Source organism: Canis lupus, chromosome X, assembly GCF_011100685.1.
Source record: "Canis lupus familiaris isolate Mischka breed German Shepherd chromosome X, alternate assembly UU_Cfam_GSD_1.0, whole genome shotgun sequence".
Classification (NCBI taxonomy): Eukaryota; Metazoa; Chordata; class Mammalia; order Carnivora; family Canidae; genus Canis; species Canis lupus.
Genome location: NC_049260.1, coordinates 74,705,361 through 74,724,440, shown reverse-complemented (window position 1 = coordinate 74,724,440; position 19,080 = coordinate 74,705,361). Strand labels below are relative to the sequence as shown.

Below are 19,080 nucleotides of genomic sequence, written 5' to 3'. Positions count from 1 at the left end.
CTCAATCAAGCCGTGGAGGCGCCAGTTTACTTTTATTGATCAGTGGGTTCCTGACAGCCTTCCCCCCAAGGAAGCAGCATCATCCTTTTTTAACTTAAAGGGGAACAGATCGCCTTAAAGTTTACAGCTAAAAGCTTCTAAGCATAGCATGCAAAAATTTTAGCATGCTGCTAATTGTTCTGTTTAAATAGTCCAAGCAATATTTCAGAAAGCTGCCAAACTCCGAACTCACATCTCGTGATCAGATAGCAAACCCATTTCAAATGCCTTTTTAGGCCTTTTTAATTAGACTAAGATGCACTTCATTCCCACTCCACTCGCTGACCTCAAAGGTAAATAACTGTGATAAATCAAATGAAGCCCTTTCTTTGCGGAGCTTTGAGGTGCGCCCACGCTGTCTGCCATGTTGTACTCTCCCCTACTACTCTCCCATTTCTACAACCGGGTCTGCAGAAAACTGGGAGGACCACTGGGTTCCCTTGAGCCACACCTCTGCTGTCCATGCATCTAAAAGACCAAAATTAAATGATACTCATTGGAGATGCTTCGACTTTTCGTCCTTTTGTTTTGGGCTCAATTGCATCCTAATGTGAAAGAGTGAAAGGATCCCCACACAGAAAGCAAATCAGGTCCCCCCCCCCCACCCCGCACCCTCCTCTTGGTTTCTGATGCATGTTCAGGGGGTTGTAACCTCACTCCTGAAATAATTCCTTTTTGTAGGAGGAAGCTGTCTTCTCCGCCCCGCCCCCTCCCCGCCCCGCCCCCCACCGTAAAGGGTGCTAAACTAGTTCTTCTTGGAAGGAGAAATATTATTTTAAAAGAAGCTGGGTTGCTTTCTGCAAGAAGATGGCATTTTTGAGAAAACCTATTATGTTTCCAAATGCCATTTCCCCTTTTCTTGTTTAATGTTTTTAAAGGGCAACAGTGAATCTCATTTTAGGCCCACAAGCTTGGGCCAATGTCGCTGGGGCTAATTATGGGTTTGCTCACCCAAGACTCCCAAATATCCGAGACGACTCACTCAGAAGGCAGGTGTACTCTTCCAAATATTGTAAATTCAGGAGCCAGTCCCCGCCACTCCCAATCTGTGATAAAACAAAACAAAACAAAACAAAAACAAACAAAAAACCCAACTTGTTCAGCGGGGTGATTTTGCTTCTTCCTGCTGGTGACCTTAAGTAAGAGCCACAGAACGGAGCGCGGAGGAGTCCCCCTCTGTCCTCCCGGCATCTTAGTCTGGAAGCTGAATTTAATGTCAGCCCCCGCCAGGCCGGCCTCCCGCTTCCCGGCACTGGCACAGGCCGTCGCCAGCACTGCCCGAGAGTAGCGGGCAGTCCCCGGGCCTGAGACCCCGCGGGAAGGCCAGGGTGCCCCGCACACCGGCGCAGGCTCCAGCTGCCGGCCACCCCTACGGGGGCTGCGCGCCCCGCTCACAGCTCCCGCAGGGCTGGGGCTCTCCTGGCATGGCGCTGCTCCACGGCGGCCGTTCCACCCTCTCTTCTCCAGCATAGTTTATTTACAGGGAGCTAAATTCTCCAACAGCATGGAGTGAGGGGTGACCAAATTCGTCCAGCCCTCTCCCCGGTTCATTCCCTGCGACACAGACCCCATTTGATAAACAAGCATCAGACAAGAGCGAACCGAACCGGGCCGAGGGCCCTGCTCTGGGAGAATATGTGCTGCGTTTGCCGGGGAAGGAGGGATGGAGGTGACGGTCCGGGAGGATGGCCGCCGCGGTTCTCAGCTGAGGTGAAGACTCACCGGCCAAGAGCCGGAAGAATGACCACCTCGGGGGCGCCTTCTCCTTTCCTTTTTCTTTCCAACATCCGAGGAGAGGAGAGGAAAACAGAGAAGCAGACAAAACCCAGGGTGAAGAGACAAAGAGGGAGGGGGAGGGGAGTGAAGAGAGAAAGAATATGAATATTATAGTCAAGCTATGAGCATATATGAAGGAGATGAACACGCCGAGAGACACAAATCCTCATCTTTCCTGCAATCTGCAAACATGAGAGGTGCACAGCTCCCAGGGATGCTCGGCCGCAACGCCAGCACGTCCGCCTCTCCACTGCACTCAGTCCTCTAGCCCCCGCCTGCCCTGCCCGCCTGGCCTCCTCAGACTCCCGCCCCGGCTCGGCGGGCCGGGGTACCACTGGGTCCCGCCCGGTGTGTAAGTTTCCGGCTGACCCCGCCCCGTCCCGCCCCGCCCCCCGCGCCTTGGCCCCGCCCCAAGCCCAGAGCCCGCTGGGCGCCGAGCTGATTGGCCAGCGCCTGGCGTAGCCCGGCTCGGCAGCTCGGGCTCTCTCTGGCTCTCTCCAGACTCCACCGCCAGTAGTTTGCGGCATCGGGAGCAGCAGCAGCAGTGGCAGCAGTAGCAGCAGTAGCGGCGGTGACGGGCGCAGGGGGAGACCGACCAGCGGGCGCGGACGACAGCACAGCTCCAGCACACCATGCCGGACTTGCCCAGAGGGCAGTGGCACTCGCGTCTCTAGCCTGGCGCAGGCCCTTGGTGCGTTGAGCTCAGCGACGTTGCGGCCGAGCGCATTCATCGGAGATCCAAAACCTCCCACCTCTGCTTGCTCACACTCAACACTCACAGTCCCTGCACCACACACTCACTCTTCCTCTCTCACACATTCACACACAGCCAGACAGCAAGATAAACCTCCCGAGTGCGACAGCGTCCAGGAGGGAGGGAGCCCAAACGCAGCGCGGCCAGCTCCTCTCTGGGAGGATGGAATCAAGACGCTCCCGCAAGTAAACTTTGGCGGCGACATAACCGTCGACCGTGGCAGCTGCTGAGGCGGACCTTAGCGACATTCGACTGAGCTAGGAGGATTTCCTCCCATAGCCGCGGCGGCGGCGGCGGCGGCGGCGGCGGCGGCGGCGGCCCTCAGAACGACACCCCAGCCTAGACCAAGGAAGAAGGTGAAGCCCCGGGTATTCGCGGCAGCAGCCCCGCCTCTCCTGGCCGGTACTGTCGTCGCTTTCCTTCCTCTCTTCCCCATTCCCCGCCCCCCCACCCCCCACCCCCGACCCCCGGACCTTTAGAAAGAACTGGACTTTGATTTTCTTGGATAAATCACCATCGCCTCGTTTTCACAAACTTGACGTGGAGGCTCGGGCTGCGTTGGTAACTTTGATTTCCGAGACGCAGATGCCTGCAGTCTAACTGCTCTGTGGAGGGGACTCCGAGCCCACCTCCAATCTTGGACAGGCGCCCCCCCCCACCCCGCAGCCATCTGAAGCCAACCTCAGCGCGAGGGAGCGCTCTCTTGTCTCTGCAGCCTCCCCCTCTCCCTTCCCCCTTCTTTTGCGGGCCCCAGGACCGCCCTCCGGCTCAGCTGGATACCCAGGCGCCTGCGGCGCTTGACAGCAACTCAAAGTCCCACCTTTGATAATCCTTTCTCCCTAACAGACCTTGAAAAGGTCAGCGTGCCCCCCCCTCCGACCTCGGAGGGCGCGTTCCAGGCGGGGTCTCCCTCTGCAGCGAGCCGGGAGAGCTGGAGGGAGGTCTTTGCGCATGCCAGGTGAACAGAGAGCGCGTTCGCCAGCGCCTGTGCGGGTGCGCCGCGGCGGGCCAGGCAGTGCCTGAGAGGCTGCACCCCCACGGTCCTTCAAGTCTTCGCCCCAAGTGCGATCCAGACTCATCCTCCCGTCTACCAGGCAGCTCAGACGGCGTCGGACCCGCAGCCCTGAGCCGCTGCGGCCAGTCGAGCCTGGCTAACTTTGAAGGGGGAAAACTGAGGAGCCGGGCTGGAGGGAGGGGGCTCGGGGCCGCGCGGCGCTTCCTTGGTCCCCCGGAGCCCCCAGGGCCCCCGACAGTCCCCTCCGAGTCTGCTGCAACTTCAGCGTTGGAGCCGGCGCGGGTGTCTCCCCCGCGCCGCCGGGCCGCCCTGGGCGGGACTCCTCCCGCGGCCTCCGGGGCCCCGGGGCGCGCGCAACAGGCGGCCCGAGTCGGCGGGAAGCTGGAGCGCCGGCGGCGTCGGCCTCGGAGGGGAGTGGAGAGGCGAGGCCAGGCAGAGCCCCGCGCAGCCATGGAGTCGCTCCTGCTGCCGGTGCTGCTGCTGTTGGCTGTACTGTGGACGCAGGCAGCCGCCCTCATTAACCTCAAGTACTCAGTAGAAGAGGAGCAGCGCGCCGGGACGGTGATCGCCAATGTGGCCAAGGACGCGCGCGAGGCAGGCTTCGCTCTGGATCCACGGCAGGCCTCTGCCTTCCGTGTGGTGTCCAACTCAGCTCCGCACCTGGTGGACATTAACCCCAGTTCAGGCCTGCTTGTCACCAAGCAGAAGATTGACCGCGACCTGCTGTGCCGCCAGAGCCCCAAGTGCATCATCTCGCTTGAGGTCATGTCCAGCTCAATGGAGATATGCGTGATTAAGGTGGAGATCAAGGACCTGAACGACAATGCGCCCAGCTTCCCAGCAGCACAGATTGAGCTGGAGATCTCAGAGGCGGCTAGTCCTGGCACGCGCATCCCGCTGGACAGCGCCTATGACCCGGACTCGGGCAGCTTCGGCGTGCAGACATACGAACTCACGCCTAATGAGCTGTTTGGCCTGGAAATCAAGACGCGTGGCGATGGCTCACGCTTTGCAGAACTTGTGGTGGAGAAGAGTCTGGATCGCGAGACACAGTCGCACTACAGCTTTCACATCACTGCACTCGACGGCGGCGACCCACCGCACCTGGGCACTGTTGGCCTCAGCATCAAGGTGACAGATTCTAATGACAACAACCCGGTGTTTGGCGAGTCCACCTATGCAGTGAGCGTGCCAGAGAACTCACCTCCCAACACACCAGTCATCCGCCTCAATGCCAGTGACCCAGACGAGGGCACCAATGGCCAGGTGGTCTACTCCTTCTATGGCTATGTCAATGACCGCACGCGCGAGCTCTTCCAGATCGACCCACACAGTGGCCTGGTCACAGTCACCGGTGCCTTAGACTACGAAGAGGGCCACGTGTACGAACTGGACGTGCAGGCCAAGGACCTGGGGCCCAACTCCATCCCGGCACACTGCAAGGTGACCGTCAGCGTTCTGGACACCAATGACAACCCACCAGTCATCAACCTGCTGTCAGTTAACAGTGAGATGGTGGAGGTAAGCGAGAGCGCCCCCCCGGGCTATGTGATTGCGCTGGTGCGGGTGTCTGATCGAGACTCCGGCCTCAATGCGCGCGTGCAGTGCCGTTTGCTGGGTAACGTGCCCTTTCGGCTGCAGGAGTATGAGAGCTTCTCCACTATCCTGGTGGACGGTCGGCTGGACCGCGAGCAGCATGACCAGTATAACCTCACAATCCAGGCACGCGACGGCGGTGTGCCCATGCTGCAGAGCGCCAAATCCTTTACGGTTCGCATAACCGATGAGAATGACAATCACCCGCATTTTTCCAAACCTTACTACCAGGTTATTGTGCAGGAGAACAACACGCCTGGCGCCTACCTGCTTTCGGTGTCAGCGCGAGACCCCGACCTGGGTCTCAATGGCAGTGTCTCCTACCAGATTGTGCCGTCCCAGGTGCGGGACATGCCTGTCTTCACCTATGTCTCCATCAACCCCAATTCCGGCGACATATATGCGCTTCGATCCTTCAACCACGAACAGACCAAGGCGTTCGAATTTAAGGTTCTGGCCAAGGATGGAGGCCTGCCTTCGCTGCAGAGCAACGCCACAGTTCGGGTCATCATCCTCGATGTCAACGATAATACCCCGGTCATCACGGCCCCACCCTTGATCAATGGCACAGCCGAGGTCTACATTCCCCGCAACTCCGGCATAGGCTACCTCGTGACCGTTGTCAAAGCAGACGACTATGATGAGGGTGAGAATGGCCGGGTCACCTACGACATGACCGAGGGCGACCGCGGCTTCTTTGAAATAGATCCGGTCAATGGGGAAGTCAGAACCACTCGCACCTTTGACGAGAGTTCAAAGGCTTCTTACGAGCTTATTGTGGTGGCCCATGACCATGGCAAGACGTCTCTCTCCGCTTCTGCACTAGTCCTAATCTACCTGTCCCCTGCTCTCGATGCCCAAGAGTCCATGGGCTCGGTGAACTTATCCCTGATTTTCATTATCGCGCTGGGCTCCATTGCCGGCATCCTCTTTGTCACTATGATCTTCGTGGCAATCAAGTGCAAGCGAGATAACAAAGAGATCCGGACCTACAACTGCAGGTAGAGCCAACTTTTTTTCTTTCCTTTGTCTTAGATGAAAAAGGTGTATCTGTGTCTGTGTGAAAATCCCAGTGCTTTTGTTTACTACTTAAGTGCATGCTCTGTACATACTGTGCTTCTTGGAGGGGGAAAGTTTGTGGCAGTCCAAGTTGATCAATTCTTTTGATCTGACAATGTGCTGGAAGACAATCATTTACTGTTCCAGTGGTGGATTCTGTCACATAATGATGATGAGCAGTAAAGCAATGATCATTTTAAAATTTGCGCAGCTGTCTCCATGAAGTTATGTCAGGAAAAAAAATGAGAGAGGGAGAGAAGGAGAGAGAGAGAGAGAGAGAGAGAGAGACTATTTTCAGCAAAACCACCAAGTCCCACAACTTGATTTGAGGGGCACAGTGTTTTGAGGACAGATACTGAAAGGAGAGGGAGTGCTGCTGGTTGCCTGGTCCTGTTGTAGGGATAAGCTGAAGAGACCTGTAATTGGGTCTCTAAGGTAGGAAACAGAGAGTTGAGGGAAGAGAAAACAGGAATGTGTGGTGAAGCAGGTGACTAGTGTTTTTACAAAGTGTGTTCTTGGCTTGTTTTGTATCCATTCCCCAGACATCTGGCTATGTAAGGTGAAATTCTACCAGTCGCATATCTTTTCAAATATCTGGTTGGTTGGTGGGGGTAGAGACCAAACATCTCAATGAGGGATAGGACTTTGCTTCCAGATGTTGCAGTAAAAATAGCAATCTTCTGGAGCTGATGGTGCTTTTCTGTATTGTGGGTTTATGCTGTGGCATTAAGATCTGGTCCCTACCAGTGGATGTCACTATGCGTTATTGTGTTACACTTTTTCTTGAAGTGTATGCAGGGTGTGTGTGTGTGTGTGTGTGTGTGTGTGTGTGAGAGAGAGAGAGAGAGAGAGAGAGAGAGAGAGAGAGAGAGAGAATGAGAATAGAAATGCAGAAATTAGAATGACAAGTAGTATTTTAAAAACAAGATTTCCTGATAAACACATTAGAAGGTCTTGTTGAAGCCCTTCCTTACAGTTGGATAGAACAAATTAACCTAAGTATTTCTGGAGTCCAATTTAGGATAATACATGTAATTTTTTCCAGCAATATCTCATCGAAATGGTAAAAAAAAGAAGTTGTTTCTTTAGTTTGCTGAAATCGAATGATGGTGCTGTTTCCAACCAAGGTGTGCATGTGCTTCCAACACACCTACACATCCAATGTGTCTTTTGTGCCATCTGTGCTTGCACGTTAATCAGTCAAAATATGTTCCTGTAGGTCCAATTTGTATTTGACACCATCTGAAATGCACACTGCTGTGAATTAGAGCCCCCTGAATATGTAACAGCCATGCAATTATTGTTTCCCTTTTACTATTCTCTGCATTACACAAGTTAGTAGACAAATGCTAACCACACATGAATATCAATCAGGTGCCATAAAAGAGCAGCTGCAATGCCTCATAAATGCTTTAATCCTGTTACTAGTGAAATGGCCGTGACTTTTCTTTCCTTCAGATCTGAGTCATTTCAGATGGGAGAAATGGAAATTAATATTTCTCTTACCTTTGAAACCTGTGACTGCCAGTGGCAATTTTTACAGGAGAAAAGATGCAGGGTCTGTAAAATTTTATTTATATGGAGATAATAATGATAGAGTAGACTCTTTTTAAGCCATTTTATTACTGTAAAGTAACTGTATAAGACCCTTTTCTTGATGAAAAACAAATCATCCTGAAATAAAGATAGTGAAGGCTTTGCCACTTCTTGGTGATGTATGACTAGAAGTGAGAGCTCTTTCAGAGAGCTTGTCAGGGAGATCATTAAACAGGGAAGAAAGCATTTGAAATTAGAGAAGGAAAGAGAGAGAGAGAGAAAGAAAAAGAAAATCTCAGTACTCTCCAACTTCACTTACATGTGTATTCTGTAAAGAGCTCTGTTCCCTATGATGGTTTGGGATTAATGGAGTACAGTTTAATTAAATAATTGGTCAATACAGAAAGGGCTGCTCAGTGAATGCCTCAGCTAAGTAATTGGACGGGGCGTTGCCAAACTTAACCATCATGGGTAAACAAAATCATTAAAACTTCCCATTGCTTCTGTAAATAGATTAGAAAAGCAAATAAACCCTAGTCCTGAGGTCTTTGGGATTTTTTCTGCTCCCAAACTCCAGTAGCATCAGCTTGCCATCACTGCAAGTCTGCTGGAACATAGAGTGAAAGGACGAGGGGAACATAACTGCTCAGCTCTAGGAACATCCCAGGGACAGAGTAAGAATTTGCCTCTAGAAATAGGCAATCTCCCTGTATGCTCAGATGTTTTAGAAACGTAAAATTCAAGAGCCTGTCTTTCCCTGTATTAGGCAAGAGGTTTCCTTTTCTCAGCCTCTCCGGAACCTCTTCCTCAAATGCATTCATTTATGAGACTTGCGAGGTGATCTGCAATTGCTGCTGAATTGGGCTCCGTTTTTGTATTCAGACAATTAGCTTTGTTGAGCGAGAACACAGTCACAGTCTTTCCCTTGTAAAGATCAACCCATATAATTTATTAACCCGATTGTTTTGCTGATTATTGCCCAGAAATTGAATTTTCAAACAATAAGGTGAATCATTATGTGCAAAGTAATAAATGACTTTGAGACTCTGTCTACATTTTAATGTATTTCTTTTGACACGTCTCTTAAGGCTTGATGTCTTTGGTGCACATTGCTGGGTCTGTGTCAGTGTTAATTAAATTGAGCTCTTTATGTTCCAGTTGCAGCACAGCTGCTTGTAGGTACACCTGAATGGAGGAAGGATGCTGAATGCACTAACCTTTAAATTCCTTTGCAGTAATTGTTTAACCATCACTTGTCTCCTCTGCTGTTTTATAAAAGGACAGAACAGCAAGTGTCTGCATTGCATCTGGGTTTCTCCCATTAGCAAGAAGCAAGACAAAAGGCAGAGGAGAAAGTTAGCCTAAGGGGAAAGAGGTAAAAAGCATTTCCCCTCATTCGAATGGGTCTGGCTATCAGATATCTCCAGGAGAGGAGGGGGCAGGGTGGAGAATAGAAGGGAGCAGGGCTACGGCAAAGGGAAGGAGGGAGTGGAGGAGAGAAGCTGAGGATCCCTCAGATGATGGCGTCTGATCTCCTGCCCTAGTCCAAAACTGATCAGGTTAATCAAAGGGGAATCTGACTGAAAGTGTTCATTCGCCACATGGCAAATACCTGGAGGAACTGGAGAGGAGGTTTTTGTTTTGTTTTGTTTATTTCCTTCCATCATTTCCTCTTCTGGTAAATTAATACTTGCTTTGGATTTCACTCAAGGGTTCTTTTGGGTTCCAGGGGAGCTCCACATTTGAGCATTCTCATGCTCTCTCTCCCATAGGCTCAACTTTCCATGTCCTCCCCACCCTTTCGAAATAGACACTCACGATGAGAAATTCCACATCCAAAGTATAGAGACATTTTTGGGGGATGGAGGAATAGGAGGTTTGTATGTTTAATGTGAAAACTGTATGGCCCTTAGCTTGTTTTCACATGTAAACAGCGCAGGGAGAAATCCAATGATGTAATGCACCAGAATAAGAAAGAAGCTGGAGCAGAGGTGGGGTGCAACCCTCTAGGGTGCTTAAGATTTATTAATCAATGCATGGTTTGGGAGGGCCTTAGCAATACATGTTGCCTTTTTTGTCACATAGAATCGCTGAGTACTCCTATGGGCATCAAAAGAAATCAAGCAAGAAGAAAAAAATCAGTAAGAATGACATCCGTCTGGTACCCCGGGATGTGGAGGAGACAGACAAGATGAACGTTGTCAGTTGTTCCTCCCTGACCTCCTCCCTCAACTATTTTGACTACCACCAGCAGACACTGCCCCTGGGCTGCCGCCGCTCTGAGAGCACTTTCCTGAATGTGGAGAACCAGAATACCCGCAATACTAGCGCCAACCACATCTACCATCACTCTTTCAACAGCCAGGGCCCCCAGCAGCCAGACTTGATTATCAACGGTGTGCCTCTGCCTGAGGTGAGTGCCAGTGTGGGACTCCATGAGGTCCTCCCAGACCCCTTCTTCTGCTACTCCCTGGACCACTTTGGTCTCTTTGCTGGAGAATTCTCTGGCAGGGATAGGGAGAACTTCTCTGCCTAAGCCCATTTCTGTAGTCTGGGTTTGCTACTGGAGTCTCTTGGGGGCAGAGGGTAACCCAACATATTGGGCCTTTGCAGGAGTGGATGTTGGGAGTGGGAGCTCAAGGGGTCTGTGCCTTTGAAATCTCTGTATAGTCTTCTGGCATAATGTGAATTTGCTCCACCTGTTGCAAATGTGATGCGTTCGCCAGCCATTGGTACCTATACTCCAGTATAAGTGGCAGAGAGATCAACATGTAGTGTTAAAGATGGGTGAACCCTAGAATGCTCAGGGACCAGTTTCCCAGTGTGAGAGTGATTCCGCTCCAGGAAGCCCCTTTTTGCTTTTTCTCTGGCCATGTATATGCTTTGCCAAGAATATGGATGGGTTGGTTAAAGGGAGGCAAATGAAAAAATTAAAAAGCCACTTGGCCATTTCTTGGTAGTTCTTATGGTGACATCTGACAAACGAGGAGGTGGAAAGTGTCACTTATTAATGAACATTTCAGAAATTAACTATGATTTGAGTTAGCTTTGTTTAAAATGAAGCATTTTTTTTAACATTGTGTGGTCCGATGTTTGCTGGCTCTTAAAATACTTCAGGGTAGTAGGGTGATAACACAAATGATGGTGGATGGGTGGGTGAGTGGAAGGCTATAAAGTAACAGTTCTTAAGTTGATTTCGTTTTTCCATGAATTGCTTCAGCCCCTCTTTGGTTGGAAATTTGATGCACTAGAAGGCAGATGCCCTCTTCCAGGCCACTAATGAAAGGAATACTGTATATTTGAAAGGCACTTCCACATTTTTTGAAGCACCTGCACAACCCTTGTCTCTTTTGATATTTGCAATACTTATCTTGATAGATTGCCCTTCAGTAGATGATGAAACAGAGGTCCAGAGATGGTAAAGGAGTTGTTCAGACTCACAAATTAAGGCATAGAGAGACAGAGAGAGAGGAGGGGAGTAGGGAGGGAGAAGCAAAGGGAGAGGCAAAGAGAGAGAGAGATGACAGACAGACTAGATCTCAGGGCTCTGTAACTCTCTGGCAAGTGTTGCTTTGGTGACACCTTCCTGTCTCAGAAATAATTCAGCCTGACATACCTAGGCTATGATGCATATAAAATGGTCTCATAGTATTTGTATCAATTTCACAGGGCAAAGGGTTTTAGGACTACCCGAACCAATCGCTTTTCTTAGTTTCCTGGAAAATAATTCTCATCAGAAATAATTGGACCAAACAGCAGTGCTTCTAACGAGAAACTGATGATATTCTGCTAGCAACAAAAGCACCAATATTTTCAGTCTATAGCTCTATAAATAAGGATTTATTGAAAATCCAATATCATGCTACATAGACACAGTTATAATCATGGATATCAATATATACTACTAGGAACTAGATCATAGACTTTTTGGAGGACTACTTATGGACTACTAAGAGTTCTGCAATGGAGAGGAAGAGATAATTCTATGTAGTGGAATCAGGTAGACCATGATTTTGAATCTGGGAAAACCTTTTGGTATGGAATCCCTCCGAGTCTCTCTTTCCTTATCTACAAAGTTGGTACCCCTATTGTTGTGCAAGGTTGGTCCAAGGAATAATATGACTTTGTGTAATGTAAAAGGTATGACACGTATGTGTTCTCTGAATCGTAGATCTCTTCATTAGACAATAATTGGAGAATCCTTTATAATGGCCTGCACATCAGAGTGTGTCCCTGTAGACACTGTAACTTAAGAGGATTTTAAGTTGGTTTTATATAGATAACACCTACGAAGTGGTGTGGTTGGTATATTCATTTTGGACATTAAACAATGGAGGTGAAAGATAGCAAGGTTATTGGTTCAGGTGCTGTCCTCTATTGCTTGTGGAGATAGACCAGAATAATCATCTGAGTGCTTGGTGATTATTTATGTAATCAATTCAAGGCACTAGAGAAATGTGAACCCTGGTGCTTATGAGATATTTGGAGGAGACGGGAGACATATGACTGTCTGCATGGTTTACCTAAGATCTTGGTGTTCTTTTTGATTTTCCTATAGGCAGAATGAAATGAAATATTGCTTGAATCATTTAGAAAAGCCATTGAAAGTCTGAATTCTGATCCTATCCCCAACTTACAAAGCCACATGCTCTCCTTATGTAACAAAATCATGGAGATATAGTGTCTAGGGCTAGTCAAAGGCCAAGGCAGTGTGTACTAGACATAGTGAGGTTAAGTGTGTATTTCCAGTGTGCAGTCCTGTAGAGTTCAATGGACAAACCCACTCAGAAAGAGGAGAGACCCTCTCACAACTGAGCATAAATCAGGCCATTTAACCTGAATCTGTCACAAAGTTATGCATGGGGAGAATGACACTTCTCCTTTTCTTTCCATACCAGAAGTGCTTGAATGTGGACTAGATAGAATACTTAGGTACAGTGAAATCTACAGAAGAGCAAGAATGGTTGATTCATACATCTATACATTCAACATTTAAAATTTGTTGAAGGTCTACTTTTTTCTGCTCTAGGCTCTGGTGTTCTAGAAATGAAAAAGATGTTCTCCGTAAAGACTGCTAACTCTGGGAAACGAACTAGGGGTGGTAGAAGGGGAGGAGGGCGGGGGGTGGGAGTGAATGGGTGACGGGCACTGGGTGTTATTCTGTATGTTAGTAAATTGAACACCAATAAAAAATAAATTAAAAAAAAAAAAGATGTTCTCTAGTCTCAAGGAATGCACATTTTAACAGGGGAGACAAGCAAACAAGTGGTTTTCAGTATGGAATGATTTATGCTACTTTGCGTTCAATAAGATGTTCTCCATTCATAGGATAGTGATATCCTGATATATTTTCTACCTTCTCTTTATATTTTCCTGTTAATTAATTAATCTATCCAAGAAACCGCCATTAATTAAGAAGTTAGAGTGGTAAGAGCTATGATGTGGTAAATATGAGATTCTTTGGTCATTTCTGTATTCAATCTTATGCTGCTTACATTTTTCTTTATATCATTTCATTATACCATTCTTTTATTTGTTCATGAATTAAATCCAATAGCCTTTGTCGCACACTTAGAATGTACTAGACACTGTACTGCGTGCCCAGTATCCAAAAATAAAACACTTGATCCTTGACCCTAGGGAGTTTACAAGGAGACAGACAAGTAAACAGGTCAATTCAATTCAGGATAACATTTCTTTTCTGAGCATATGTTACATTATTGCTCTCCAGATTGGGACCAAAATACTTACACATTAGGTTTTTCTGCTGGGCTACCTTGTGACAAACCCACCCTTTTTGTTTGCTGCAGTCAGTTACAAGGCTTACAATGACATTGTAAAGGAGTCAGATTTTCTTCCCTGTAGCACTCCATCACACTTTGTCACCATGGCATTAGATATCAGTAAGCATTATTAGAGGATCCAGTGTGCTCAGCTGTGTGGCAGGTACCATGGGGATCCCAAATAAATATGAGATGCAGCATCTGCCCACGGAGAGTTCAGTCTGGTTGGGGAGCTAAGATCATCCAGTGATTTCCCTGCAAGCAATATAAGAAAGTCTCTAACTATATGTTACTTTGTAGACTTCTTAGTACTCCCCTTCTCTTTCTTCCTTGGCAACCCTGCTATCATTTATATGTAGACTTACCATTCAGATTCGGTGCTGCCTTGTGGGTAACTTTTGCATCAGTGTGCAAATTTAGCCACATCTGAACATTGTTGGCTCTAGAAACCAGAGGGAATGTAATGTTAAATGCAGTTAAGTGGATAAGGTAAAGGGAATGGAGCACTAGGCTAGGAACTCAGCCTTTTAGTATCACAGAGACTGTCTTGCCTTGAATAAAGTATCATTATTCACCGGTCTTCTGATGTTGGCCAGGAAATCAGCTATGTGGATTTTGTGGTTTTGTATACAGATTTGAAGTGGGAAAGTGGAGGATCTCTTTGCTGTTTACAGAAGAATTTTGTAGAATTAGTGATGTCAGGTATCCCTTAAATATTTTAAATCAAAGGGTGAGATTTGCATTTCTTGGCAACTGGTATACTTAGTCCATGGATTTAGTATATGCATAAGTGAGTGTATGTGTGGTGGGAGGAGAGTGAGAAGAGGGGAAAAGAGATTGAAAAAGAAAGAATGGATAAGAGGGAACAATAATAGGTTTGCCAGTTTGCTATGATTTTTCTGAAAATATTCCACCGTTTTTAGAGTCTCCTTATTATGGCAAATACTTTTTCTTCCAATGTTATGAAATGGAGACATGCCTACTGGGCACCCCTGGTTGCTGGAAAGTGTTACTCCTTTGTTCATCAGCATCCCTACATTACCCTTTTTGTCACCCAAGCTGAGATCATAGCTGGAAGAAGAAAATGCAATTCATTTCTTCTACTGCTAATGGAGACTTGGGTGAAACCTCTTCCTGCTGTTAGGAGGGGTCAAATGGCCCAGACAGTCTCTTTGGTGAGGCATTTTAAAATTTTAGTTCTCTAATGTTGAATGCTTCTGAGCTGACACTCTGAGAGTGTCATAGTGGGCAGAACCATGCTGAATTCTAGCCATATGTGTATGGGGATTTATAAATTCATTTTTTATTGGTGTTCAATTTGCCAACATATAGAATAACACCCAGTGCTCATCCTGTCAAGTGCCCCCCTCAGTGCCCGTCACCCAGTCACCCCAACTCCCCGCTCACCTCCCCTTCCACCACCCCTAGTTCATCTCCCAGAGTTAGGAGTCTTTCATGTTCTGTCTCCCTTTCTGATATTTCCCACTCATTTTTTCTCCTTTCCCCTTTATTCCCTTTCACTATTTTTTATATTCCCCAAGTGAATGAGACCATATAATGTTTGTCCTCCGATTGACTTATTTCACTCAGCATAATACCCTCCAGTTCCATCCATGTCGAAGCAAATGATGGGTATTTGTCGTTTCTAATGGCTGAGGAATATTCCATTGTATACATAAACCACATCTTCTTTATCCATTCCTCTTTCAATGTTCACCGAGGCTCTTTCCACAGTTTGGCTATTGTGGACATTGCTGCTAGAAACATCGGGGTGCAGGTGTCCCGGCATTTCATTGCATCTGTATCTTTGGGGTAAATCCCCAGCAGTGCAATTTCTGGGTCGTAGGGCAGATCTATTTTTAACTCTTTGAGGAACCTCCACACAGTTTTCCAGAGTGGCTGCACCAGTTCACATTTGTATGGGGATTTAGATTTTGGTTTCAAACTCTATCTTGAGTTCTCTCTGTTGCTCTATCTTTTACTAGCAAATGGTAGCATCTTCAATATGAGACATTCTGAGGGTGTATGTGTGTTCTGCTATTGACACTGAGCAATTTCATAAGTAGCCGTGGAAGAGTTTGCAGACTAAGGAGGTATGTGGCAGACCAAATTGAACACTTCAAATTATCTAATAGGAAGTCTCAATGTGTGTTATCTCAGTGTAGATAATGAAACTAAAACATCAGTTAGGCTTTGAAGAAAAATAAACAGAAAGAAATAGCTCAGCATACTTTGGTCCCTAAAACAGTTTTAAAGTTAGGGATATGCAAGGATTTGAGTGAAACTGGGTTAAGGAACTAGAAAAGCAGCCACAAACCTATTAGATGTCAGATTCAGAAATCTGACATTCAGAGTCAGAAATCACTGGGAAATTAATAGGTTTGATGAGGCTGGTTTAGAGAGCGAGGAAATGACACTGCCTCCAATTAAACCAACAAACAGTGAGGGTTGTTTTTTTTTTTTAATTTTACTTTTCTTGTTTCAGCAGCATCTTGGAACCATCTAAGTCTTATCCCTAAGGGTCAAAATAACCCTCAGGCTGCAGAAGGAAGCAATGGAAAACAGTGCAGCCCACATCTTTTCAAGTGTAGTCACTCCAGTTTTCTTTAAAAATCAAAGGCTCCACTACTACTAGGAGACATTCTAGGGCCACCCATTGCCTACATTGTATCTTATTGGGCCATTCACCTCTACCAGAGGCTGTGTTTCCCAGTGGTGATCTGCTTGCAAGATGTGTTCCAGAATAAACCGTTCCTCTGTCGTCTCCATGCAACTGCCGCAGAACTGAGTTAGTTTACATTAGTATTTGCTAATTTATTATTATCATTCCTTATTGGCAATTAGCTGGTTACCTTAGAGATCACTTCTCTCCCCATACACCTTCACTAAAGTTGAGCTCAGACAGAGTGCTTGCTAATGATCCTGAGATTTCTCTCCTTGGGGGACAGGAGGCAGGACATTTTCCATAGAGGGCTCTGAGGCTTTGGAATTCCTCTTATCAGAGGACCCCTTGTTTTGGGTCCTGGTGGCCCTACCTGGTTGTCAATCAGACTTATAAGGTGGGAGTTGCTGCCTCTCCTTGCTTATTCTGGCCCCAGTCTTTGCTGTGGTTTTGGTATGCTGTGCCCAGAGGCTGAAGGTAGGGGCGTGGGGGATTGCTTGTTAGGAATTAGAGGGCCCCAAAAGGATGTAGTCACCTCCTGACAAAGCTGGAGTCTTTGAATTGTGGCGCTGCAGTGGATCTGAGGCGGCTGCTTGGAGTTTGAGATATTAATCCCTCTGCTTGTGTATCTCAGTTTTCAGGGCTTTGGGGAGACCAAGCTTGGCTGGATCGAGTGTCTCAGATGTGGGTAAATGAAGCCATTTGTACAAGAGGCTGCGTGTGAGAGGCAGGAGGCTGGCTCTGGAGCGGCCATTTTCTCCTCCTGAGAGGAGGCTTAATTTCTTGATGTGTGACTGGCTGGCCTTTAATGTGAGCCTCATTTACTTCTAACAATTGAGATGCTTGAAGTGAAAGTCCCAGAGGATCAGTTGTTTGTAGAGGGAAATGCTCTTCAAGTTACATTTCCTTTTTGGCTGTTGTGGAGTGACTAGTGGTTTTTGTGTGGGCTGTATGGTGAGGGTCGCTCTGCTTCCAGTTGGTGTGCCCATGCTGCGAGCGCCTCCCTGTGTCACCCCAGGGAATGGTGTGGAAAGGACCACAGCTGCCTGGAGAACCGCTCTCTCTGCCAGCTTGAGGAACTTGGGCTCCCATGCCTGAAATCTCATTTGCTATATCATTCAGCATTTTGCTTAGAAATATTGGCTAGGACCACATGGCTCCACAGCATCCCTGGAAGAGAAGTGAGAAGGATCCAGGGTTTCTACTCTATAATCATGAAAATGGATTTGCAGAGAGGACACATGGCTCAACCCCGTACACAGCATTTGGGGCCAAACTGGACTCCATTCTGCTTGACCGTTGTTCCTCTGGTACAACTTCGAAGTGCTGTCTGTCACAGAATAGAAAACCTGACTGGATGTCACAAGAGAGCCTGTGGATATACCTTTGAAGGGTAGTTGTGTTCCTGAAAAGCTGTGCAGCAGGTAAGCATTTTGTAAATTAGACCCTGTGTTAATCACAGTGATTGCATTCCATATTAATAAAACCCGGTGGTGGATTCTTTCATAAAAGAAAGAGCCCCATGTAATGTGAATAAACAACTCCTGCCTGGTTTCCTTTGTCAAGTCTGGATTTTTTGCATATCTTGTTTGCTGAAAGTGAGATTCCTCACATTGGCGAGATTTACAAAACCTTTGAAAAATGGGCCAATTCCTTCGTCTCTTAAATTCTCACGGTTTGGCTTTCCTGGTTGAATTTCAACTTAATTAAAATATGTAAGTACATGATATTTAAAATACATAGAGTCCAGAGAAGACAGGTATATATCACCTAGATTTACCAAATATTATGTTTCATATTTGTTCCAGATTTTATTTTTTTAAAGATTTTATTTATTTATTCATAAGAGACATACAGAGAGAGAGGCAGAGACACAGGCAGAGAGAGAAGCAGGCTCCATGCAGGAAGCCAGATGTGAGACTCAATCCCGGGACTCTGGGATCACACCCTGAGCTGAAGGCAGACGCTCAACTGCTGAGCCACCCAGGCATCCCTTGTTTCAGATTTTAAAAAAAATTAAAGGTCACAGCTACCCCCTTCCTGTTCTATTCATCTCCCTCCATTCTTTGTAAGTCTGTGGCTGGAAGAACTGAAGCCCCTCAGGAATGTTCTTGGTGCTTCTTGTTTTAGTCTCCTGAGCTCACTCCTGAAAGATACGGCTCTCGCTTTGTTGCTCCAGGTTCTGAAAGCTCTCCCAAGTCAATAAGTGTTTCTCGGGTTGAGTAGAGCCTGGGAATTACTTTGGAAAATGAAAAGGCTCTCTTATAGTGCTTTTAAATTTCAGCTTTTGGGGAAGTAATATTCTACTTTTCGGAAAGAAAAAAAAATGAGAGAGTTAGATTGACAGACAGGTGTTAGGGTTAGCTATCTTGAGTTTTGTGTAGACCATTTGTGATTGAAGCAGGCAAGAAGCTTGATGTGAAGTCTTCATTCTCCTTGAGCTCAGTGTTCATGGATTAGCACCAGGACTTCTTCATGTCAGATGCTTAAGCACTGCCTTGATGTGCATAGTCTTTGGATGCTCCATTAAATCTCTGAGTGCCAGGGTGGCCAGTTTTCAGCTTCTCCCACTGGGCCCCATCTGGCTGCTGTTCTGTGGCAAGCTGCTCTCCCTCACTGCTACCAGCTCTGGCCTTGGTGGTCTCTGCTTTCTGGATTATTTTTGTTTCTAAATCTGATTTCCAGAGCATGAAGGGCACCTCTTCTCAGATTGTGTAGTTTAGTCTTCTCAACAAAATGAATTCTCTGTGTAAACTGGCGGGAAGATAAATTCAATCCAAAGACCAGACTCTCCTTTTAGGGGAGTGTGTGTGAGTGTGTGTGCATGTGCGTGTGTGTGTGTGTGTGTGTGTGTGTGTGA

General features: G+C 47.3%; 1 protein-coding gene across 2 annotated transcripts in view; it reads left to right on the top strand.

Moving 5' to 3' along the window:
- The first annotated feature begins 3,959 nt into the window (after window positions 1-3,959).
- PCDH19 (protocadherin 19) overlaps window positions 3,960-19,080 on the top strand; it is a 137,994-nt gene continuing 122,873 nt past the window's right edge. For both annotated transcript variants that reach the window (XM_038587837.1, XM_038587836.1), the window contains exons 1-2: window positions 3,960-6,181; window positions 9,861-10,188. In XM_038587837.1, the coding sequence (XP_038443765.1) occupies window positions 4,035-6,181; window positions 9,861-10,188 (2,475 nt within the window). In that variant the 5' untranslated portion in view covers window positions 3,960-4,034. The remainder of the gene's footprint in view (window positions 6,182-9,860; window positions 10,189-19,080) is intronic.